Consider the following 9,858-nt stretch of genomic DNA (forward strand, 5'->3'; position numbering starts at 1 on the left):
CAAGAAAATATACAACATTAAAAAAATATTTAGATCCAGATAATGGAGGCAATGGGTTTTGATAGAGTTAATAAGGAGAAACTGTTTCCAATGGCAAAAGGGTTGGTAACCAGAGGACACAGATTTAAGGTGATTGGCAAAAGAACCAAAGTCGACACGAGGAAACAATTTTTTACGTAGCGAGTTGTTGTGCTCTGGAATGCGCTGCCTGAAAGGATGGTAGAAGCAGATTCAACTGTAACTTTCAAAAGGGAATTGAATAAATACTTGAAGGGAAAAAAATTACAAGGCTATGGAGAAAAAGCAGGGGAAATGGGACTAATTGGGTAGCTCTACCAAAGAGCCGGCACAGACATGATGGGCCGAATAGCCTCTTTCTGTGCTGTATCATTCTATGATTCTATAACGGACAATCAATATTGAATTAATTATTGGAAGCTTTAAGTTATAACTATAATAATGCTTTTGCATGAAACCAAAACCTCATGCGCTGAAAGTATAAATCTATGGCTGTAAGTACATATGTTTATCTAATCTCAGTCTGGTATTCTCAGGCTATCACTAGATTCTGATAAAGGAAAAACACTGGATAGTCAGATGAGCTTCCAGAAACTAACACAAAGACTGATCCTGTTGAACTGATAAAGGCACATGGAGTCCATGGGTTATATCAATTGAGCATGGGTAAGAATCTCCAATGCCGTAAAACCTTCAAATGATAACCATGGTTTAAAAAATGCAATACAAAGAAATTAAGGGTCCTGGGCCCTACCTGGTCATGTTAGAGAGCTTCAGGACAGTGTTGAGTGTGGAGACCTGAATAATAAGGTAGAAAAGGAGTCTTTGACCAAAGAGGATGATGAATTTTGCACAGTGAATTTAGTTTAAAATGATCCTCAATCCCTCAGTCCTCAAACATCACACAAACCAATTATGGATTATCACCGAATCAAACTCCAAATACAGCAGCTCCTGCGAATTGGTGGTACCCGTGCTGCTCTTCAATAAGACAGAAGAAATACATGTACTAGTTTAAAATCAGTCCACAGGCCAATTATATTAACAAACCGGTTACCTTACTTTCCAGGTCGAATATACCAAACCTGATCTAGGATGAGACTGCTATCCAAATTACCAGTCCATTTCAGTTCATATTTTGCTTCCTACCATCACATGCTATAAAACTAGAAATTAAAACCTCAAGATCAGAATTACAGTTGTCAGTATAGGTCCAGTACCAACACATTAAGTACCCGCACAGATAACAAACAGTCCAACTCTAGTCCATCACTACTCCAAGCCTCATGGTTGAATAACCAAAGGGAAATAAACCCTCTACTCACCAAGTGTGGATGGAGATCGAGCTCATTGAAAGAGTTAGTTGTAAAAATCTTTTCCTTCAATGTTTTCACTGCCTGTCTGAAAATAAAATCAGAACAAGTGAGAAAAATTAAAAAACTTGTAAAGATAAAAATATTCACACACGGATTTTCGCAGGCAAATGATTCTCTAGTAGTTGGCTTTAAATGATGAATTCAATTTAGTTTATGCTTTCAGATTGACTAACTGACCATTTGAAAATCATGTACTAAACAGTATTCACAAGGAAAGTAATTTTTCTTTTGAATTTCTGATCACCTGTTAAATACCTATTTTTTTCCATTTTGCTATATGTGTTTTCCATTATCTTTTTGTTTCCGATTCTCTCTCCCACTATTCCACATTTCCATTTTATTCACTGCCTCAGCTTCTCTGCCAGGGAAAGGTAATTGGATTAGGAGACTCCATAAAGGGATGGGAAGAAAAATAACAAAAATAAGCTCTTCCCTTCTCTTGTGAAGGTGCTTACTCATACTGGGATATGGTTCCATGGATGCCAATATAGCCCTTCAGTACCTGTCCAACGGCCTTTCATCATGTGGGCTATATGAACGACGGCCATTCCAGTGACAGGCAGCAGACTATTCAACCATTTGGGGAATCACAACCAAGCACAACCTTGTACTCACATAATTCCCCCTCCCCCCACCACCATCTACACACTTTCCAGGAAGAATCCTTTTAAAGAAAAAGAAAGAAAGACTTGCATTTATATTTTTTTGCTGATCAGGAAGCAATAGTACTGGGAATCAGGGGGGCAGGCCTTGGTCCGCTCTGTCCCACTTTCCATCTTAAAAAGGCTAAGTAAAGAGAAGTGTCTTTCTGGGGAAGAAAAAAAGCACAGAAAGTACATTTTGTAACAAAATCCCTATTTTATGCTCAGCTCCTACCTCTGTATCTCTGGGATCTCAGGGTTGTTTCTAAATAAAGAAGAGGTTTTGACAGAATCCACCCCCTTTTTCTCTTCATTCTCCACTGGCTCTTCCTCGACTTTCCTTCTCTTTGGAGCCAGGCTGGGTAACCGTTCAGAGGCAGGTTGTTTCTCGCCATTCTTGTATTTTCTTTTTGCATTAGGAATTGTTTGGTTTGGTCGGTTTAAAGAGGGGTCACTTCTGGAGCTCTCCTGTATTCGATGTTTTGCTCCATTGGGCTGCGTCTGTTTCTAAAAGCAGTAGAGAAAACGTCAAAGCTTAGAAATAAAAAGTCTCCTGATAGCAAAGAAAAGATTTTGCATTTTCACATGCTGAGCACCCCTCCCTCCTCTCCTGCAACTCCATGAATCTTTTTGGGTTGGTAGGGTTGCTTTATTACTTTATATACCAATTACATGACTAAAAGTTAGAATATCGAGTTTGTGGCAGCATCATGTCTTCAATGGTTCAGTTTGATATATTGTCAGGTAATGTAGAGGCTGACGTAAGAAAACTACTAGGCACTTGGTCTAAGCGTTAAACAAAACTTTAATCAACTGTTTTACAACATGGCAGTCTAGTTGTCCTTCACTAGTTCATGTTAAGAATGTCCTGCGCAAGCTAGGCCCGTGCCCGAGTATTTATACTCTCCCTGGACAGCGCCACCTGTAGGCCGTTCAGTATTATTTCATAAGTCTTTCTTTCATGAATGACTGATTCATGTCAGAGGCAGTTCTGTGTTGCATCTGATTAATGATACTGGATATGGCCTCGAATACTCAATGCTGTCATCAAGAGCATTTTTAAAAAAAATCATCTTTACCCAAACTGTCATCCATTTTGATACCGTTCCCAATCAAGTGTGTTTTTAAAAATGATGTGTCCTGGAGATGTGAGCGACGCTGTCAAAGCTGCATTTAATGGCCATCCTAGCTGCCCAAAGGTGGTGGTGGCCACATTTATTCCCATTCCCTGTTGCCCCGAGAAAGTGGTGGTGGGCTAGGACACTTCAGAGGGCATTAAAAGCCAACCACTTTTGTGGACTAGAGTCACGCATAGGCCAGACTTGTAAAAACCCAGTATGTTCATCGACATCTGGATGCTGATGAACATATTGGGTTTTTACGACAATCTGTCAACTTTCACGGTTGCGTTTTCTGGTGGTGGCCCACAAATGACCAGATTTATTGAATTCCATTTCACAACTTACCATGGTGGGATTTTAACTCTAAGCATCTGGGTTCAGTAGTATAACCACTACACTACCACGCCCAACTTCTCAAAAGCGAATTAAGCGATTCCCCTCCACTCTTCTCTCCAAAAACAATATACCTACCGAATTAGTCATTTACGTTTTGTTACACAAAATGGTACAAAATATGGTCTACATAGCTGACTGAACCGCATACACAGGAGTGACAATGTTGCAAATATTACATCAGGTCAGATTCCCCCAGTCATGTAAAATGTTAAGCCACATCAGGAGCCTGTCCTTCAATGTTCCATTTTTCCCCCAATTTCTGTTTACATAAAATAGGAAACGGTTATTTTTCTTATTTTTTGACAAGCATTAACCTGTGCCAATGCAGAGGTGGGCGGATGTGTTACAGCAGTCAGGAGTGTCACCAAAGGAGTTGGGAGAATGAAATTAAGAGCAAAGTGATGGTTAAAAAAAAGTTAAATAACTAGCTGATTGTGTGTGGGTGGACAAAAGTAAAATACAATCTTTGTCTCTCAGCTTTCACATAAAAACATAGAAGCTAGGAGCAGGAGTAGGCCATTCGGCCCCTCGAGCCTGCTTCGCCATTTAATGAGATCATGGCTGATCATCCAAATTCAGTACCCTGTCCCTGCTTTCTCCCCATATCCCTTGATCCCTTTAGCCTTAAGAAATATATCTAACTCTTTCTTGAATATATTTAATGAATTGGCCTCAACTGCCTTCTGTGGTAGAGAATTCCACAGGTTCACCACTCTCTGGGTGAAGAAATTCCTCCTCATCTCAGTCCTAAATGGCTTACCCCTTATCTTTAGACTGTGACCCCTGGTTCTGGACTCCCCCGCCATCGGGAACATCCTTCCTGCATCTAGTCTGTCTAGTCCTGCTAGTAGTATAACCACTTTTGCTCTCTTTCTGTCTCCCAATAATTTAAAAGTAGAAAGCTAAGTAGGAAACAAAACAGCTGCATTACGTGCTTATGTGGGCATTTGAGTGGTCCGTGCTAACCAAGTAACATCACAGACTAATTGGCAACAGGACTGGCTCACTCCAGTAAAAAACAATGACAGAATTACTGACCCAAGATTTTTAATACAGACAGATAATTCCCAACAGTAGAGAGAGATGAGATCACAAAGAGAAAACCAGACTTGTTAATAGAAAAGGATGACAGCAAGGATAGAAACAATTATTTAGAAGAAAATGGCATTTTTTAAGTTTTCCTTCATTCTTGTGTTGCATGTTTAATTTAGAAGGTTCAGTGGACGTGTCTGTTGTAATGCATCAACAGAATGAAAGTAATCTCATTGTGAAATGACATGGTTTCATTCGCTGGTCTGTGCTGAGATTGCTGACCTCAGCCAGGTCAGCGCCTCTGGACGAAGGAGGGGCCGGGGGGGGGGGGGGGGAAACTCAGGCAGGATTCCTGCTCCTGATTGCTATTCAGTAACTCCTACTGGAAAGTCCATGTGGGCATCAGATAAGGACAAGATCAGGATCAGCTGCGAGACCCTCTATGGTGAAATAGCCTGTTGACTGGGAGAAGGGGAAGTGCAACGAGACCTGGGCGTCCTTGTGCACCAGTCGCTGAAGGTAAGCATACAGGTGCAGCAGGCGGTTAAGAAGGCAAATGGTATGTTGGCCTTCGTAGCGAGAGGGTTTGAGTACAGGAACAAGGATGTCTTGCTGCAGTTGTACAGGGCCTTGGCGAGACCACATCTTGAGTATTGTGTGCAGTTTTGGTCGCCTTATCTGAGGAAGGATGTTCTTGCCATGGAAGGAGTGCAGCGAAGATTCACCAGGCTGATACCTGGGATGGCAGGAGTGACGTATGAGGAGAGATTGGGTCGATTGGGCTTATACTCGCTGGAGTTTAGAAGAATGAGAGGGAATCTCATTGAAACTTATAAAATTCTAACAGGACTAGACAGACTAGATGCAGGAAGGATGTTCCCGATGGTCGGGGAGTCCAGAACCAGGGGTCACAGTCTAAGGATAAGGGGTAAGCCATTTAGGACAGAGATGAGGAGGAATTTTTTCACCCAGAGAGTGGTGAACCTGTGGAATTCTCTACCACAGAAGGCAGTAGAGGCCAATTCATTAAATATATTCAAGGAAGAGTTAGATATATTTCTTAAGGCTAAAGGGATCAAGGGATATGGGGAGAAGGCAGGAACAGGGTACTGAATTTGGATGATCAACCATGATCTCATTGAATGGCGGAGCAGGCTCGAGGGGCCGAATGGCCTACTCCTGCTCCTATCTTCTATGTATCTATGACCCGTGCATGGTCTCCGCTTTAACATGAAGAACCGGAGGGTTACAAGCGGAGCTCTGTAAGGGTCACCAGTGTCAGCTGAGAAAATTGGATCGAGAAAATTGGTAAACCCTATGACGTTGTGTATTTAGACTTCCAAAAGGCATTTGATGAAGTTCTACATGAAATATTACTAATTAACCTCAAAGCAGTGTTGATTCAGGAAAAAACCTGGATATGGATAAGAAACTGGAGGAAGGATAGAAAACCCCAGATACTAGTTAGAGGGGTGATGTCAGGGTGGGGATAAGAACTGATCAGGGTGCCTGTCCCGGCCAATATTTATCCCTTAAACAACATCAGTAAAACAGATTATCTGGTGATTTATTTCACTGCTGTTTGTGGGACCTTGCTGTGCGCACATTGGTTGCCACGTTCCCTTATGTTGCAACAGCATCTGCACTTCCAAAATATTTCATTGGCCGCGAAGCATTTTAGGATGTCCCGAGGTCATGAAAAGCAGTATATAAATAAATGTAAGTTCTTTCTTATCTTTCACTACAGCTTCTAATTTACATCAACGACTTGGATTCTAAAACTCATTGCAAACTGGCTACATTTGCAGATGGTACCATACCGACACTCTGAGGGGCAGTGGGAAAAAAACCCAGCCCAAACACTACAGAATGAGAAAAACAAAACAAAAGCAGATGTGCGAGTGTGCCAGGCAATGGCAGATGAAATTTAATGCATGCAAGTGTAAGGAAAAATGAGCACGAGCATATTTCATGAATGGTCCTCTTTTGGTTAGAACCACTTAACTGTAAATTAAATAGAACTTAAAATAAAACTTATCAAATCAAATTAAAATTACATTGCCCGGGGTCCTCTTTTGGTTAGAACCACTTAACTGTAAATTAAACAGAACTTAAAATAAAACTTAGCAAATTAAATTAAAATTACATTGCCCAGGGAGACGATGCACTCCAGTCCCCGCGGCGCCCAGCTGTCTCGGAAGGCCCCGAGCATGCCGGCAGACACCGCATGCTCCATCTCCAGGGCCACCCGGGCGCAAACATAGCCGCGGAAGAGAGGCAGGCAATCAGGCCGGACGACCCCCTCAACCGCCCGCTGCCTGGACCTGTTAATGGCCACTTTGGCCAGGCCCAGGAGCAGTCCTACGAGGAGGTCCTCCGACCCGCCCGCTCCCCTCCGCACCGGGTGACCGAAGGTCAGGAGCGCGGGACTGAAGTGCAGCCAAAAATCGAGGAGCAGCCCCTTTAAATAATGGAAGAGGGGCTGCAACCTCTCACACTGAATATAAACATGGAACGCAGACTCCTCTAGGCTGCAGAAAAGGCAGGTGGCCTGGGAGTATTTCATGAATGGTGGTGAAATAGTAAAAGGTGAAGTTGAAAGAAACCAAGGCGTCTTAGTCTACACAACATGTCCAGCCAATGCAAAGCGGCAATCAACAATGCCAACAGAATGTTTAACCACCGAGCCAAAACAGGAGAATACCAGTCAGTTCTGACGAAAGGTTATCGACCTGAAACGTTAACTCTGTAGCTCTCTTCACATATTCCCACTGTCCAGGGCCCCAAACACCCCTTACAGGTGAAACAGCGATTTACTTGTACTCCTTGCAATTTAGTATACTGTATTCGCTGCTCACGATGCGGTCTCCTCTACATTGGGGAGACCAAACGCAGATTGGGTGACCACTTTGCGGAACACCTCCGTTCAGTCCGTAAGGGTGACCCCGAACTTCCGGTTGCCTGTCACTTTAATTCTCCGCTCCACTCCCACTCTGACCTCTCCGTCCTTGGCCTCTTACACTGTTTCAATGAAGCTCAACGTAAGCTCGAGGAACAGCACCTCATATTTCAATTAGGCACTTTACATACGGCCTTCTGGACTAAACATCGAGTTCGACAATTTCAGACCATAACCCCTGCCCCTAAATAACAACAGAAAATGCTGGAAAAACTCAGCAGGTCAGGCAACATCCGTGGAGAGAAATTTGAGTTGACGTTTCGGGTCGAACCCTTCTTCAAAACTGGAAAGAAAAGAAAATAGATCGAAGGCAGGGCTGCGATCAGACAAAAGAAGTGAAAGAGACAAAAGAAGTAGAAGAGACAATAAAAGGTATTCGAAGCCAGACGAGATGGTAATAGGCTGAGATGAGGTGTGAAGTGTACTGGCAGGGCAAGAGATAGCTGCCAGGTGGCACTCCCCCTTTCCAATCCCCTATGCTTGCTTAAAAACCTGTTCCATCTCCAACTTTTTACAGTTCTGACGAAGAGTCATCAACCTGAAACGTTAACTGTTTCTCTCTCCACAGATGCTGCCTGACCTGCTGAGTATTTCCAGCAATTTATGTTTTTATTACAAGTTAAAGGAAGTACAATGCTCTGGTCACACCACACCTTGAGCAATGTGTCGAGGTCTGGTTGCCGAGAAACAAAGGAGACATTCAAGTACTGGAGGCAGTGCAGAGAAGAGCTACCAGGCTGGTCCCTCATGTCAGGTGTCTTGAGTTATGAGGAAAAACTGGAGAGATTTAGGCTTTTCACCCTGGAAATGAGGCACCTGAGAGGTGATCGTATAGAGTACTTATGATAATAAAGGTTATGGGAAAGATTATTACTAGTTTAAATTAAAAGATGGAAGTAGAACAATGGGATGTGGGTTCAAACTAGTAAAAGGTGAACTTTAGGAATTATATCAGAACATTGGTGAGACCACACCTTGAGTATTGTGTGCAGTTTTGGTCGCCTTATCTGAGGATGTTTTTGCCATGAAGGGAGTGCAGCGAAGATTCACCAGACTGATACCTGGGATGGCAGGAATGACGTATGAGGATTGGGTTGATTGGGCTTATATTCGCTGGAGTTTAGAAGAATGAGAGGGGATCTCATTGAAACTTATAAAATTCTAACAGGGCTAGACAGACTAGATGCAGGATGTTCCCGATGGCGGGGGAGTCCAGAACCAGGGGTCACAGGATAAGGGGTAAGCCATTTAGGGCAGAGATGAGGAGGAATTTCTTCACCCAGAGAGTGGTGAACCTGTGGAATTCTCTACCATAGAAGGCAGTGGAGGCCAATTCATTAAATATATTCAAGAAGAAGTTAGATATATTTCTTAAGGCTAAAGGGATCAAGGGATATGGGGAGAAGGCAGGGACAGAGTACTAAATTTGGATGATCAGCCATGATCTCATTGAATGGCGGAGCAGGCTCAAGGGGCCGAATGGCCTACTCCTGCTCCTATCTTCTATGTTTCTATTCTTCTTCACACAGCAAGTGATCAACAATTGGAACAGACTTCCAAACAGAGTGGCAGAAGCAAAAACCGTAAAAAATCAGTTAAGAAACAACTAGATGCAGCAATGACTGGAGTGTTGGGTTGTTTAGGTGGATGGGCCGAAGTGCCTTCATCTCTAAACATGGTGAAAATGCCACAACGCTGTTCTCAGAGACCAAAACCAAACATACAAATCAGCCACCATTCCTTGCATACAACAAACTCACTTGAAAGAAAATACTCTTCAACCCAACTTAGCTGCTCTGTAGCCACTTTTGCCATCACTTACAGCAATACTCATTCTTAATACTGGCAGAACACGGCCAATGAAAGACTGGGCAGAATTCACATGGAATACACCTTACCCAACTTGCTGCATTTCTCAGAGGCTTGCGCTGATCGATCTTTTTCTTTCCTTGATTGAAAACGGGTGCTTTGGGGTTGTTGGTAATGTTTAACATCAAACCATCATCACCAGCAGCAGCCATGTCGGTTATTAATGTTAAATGTAAAGCTCGCTGGATGCGGACAAACTCCGGGAGCTGCAGCTTCTCAAGCACACCAGCGACACGTGAGGAACCCGGAGCCTACCGCCAGGGCAGCAAAACATCGGCGGCCGTGAAAACGCGTGTTTCTTCAACTTCTAATAATGACAAAGATGATTTACTTCACCAACAAACCACATTAAATATAAAGTCATAAACTTTTCGGCAGTTTGCAAGTTTGTTTCCACGCAAATGGTGTTTGCTGCTCTTTCAAGCGGGATTATTGCTCTTTGAAGT

At 43.0% G+C, this 9,858-nt stretch overlaps 1 protein-coding gene across 5 annotated transcripts in view; it reads right to left on the reverse strand.

The window, feature by feature from the left end:
* ddx31 (DEAD (Asp-Glu-Ala-Asp) box polypeptide 31) overlaps positions 1 to 9,856 on the reverse strand; it is a 110,857-nt gene extending 101,001 nt beyond the window's left edge. For 3 of the 5 annotated variants that reach the window (XM_085965533.1, XM_085965532.1, XM_085965530.1), the window contains exons 1-4: positions 9,442 to 9,853; positions 2,271 to 2,542; positions 1,344 to 1,419; positions 773 to 816 (exon numbers count right to left, since the gene is read on the reverse strand). In XM_085965533.1, coding sequence (XP_085821659.1) covers positions 773 to 816; positions 1,344 to 1,419; positions 2,271 to 2,542; positions 9,442 to 9,564 — 515 coding nt within the window. In that variant the 5' untranslated portion in view covers positions 9,565 to 9,853. Of the gene's footprint in view, positions 1 to 772; positions 817 to 1,343; positions 1,420 to 2,270; positions 2,543 to 9,441 lie in introns of all 5 variants that reach the window. The other 2 variants (XM_085965531.1, XM_085965534.1) reach the window with 2 other exon arrangements.
* Between the last annotated feature and the right edge of the window lie 2 nt (positions 9,857 to 9,858).

Source organism: Somniosus microcephalus, chromosome 23 (genome assembly GCF_052327205.1).
Source record: "Somniosus microcephalus isolate GS21.2 chromosome 23, FLI_Smic_1.0, whole genome shotgun sequence".
In the NCBI taxonomy this organism is placed as follows: Eukaryota; Metazoa; Chordata; class Chondrichthyes; order Squaliformes; family Somniosidae; genus Somniosus; species Somniosus microcephalus.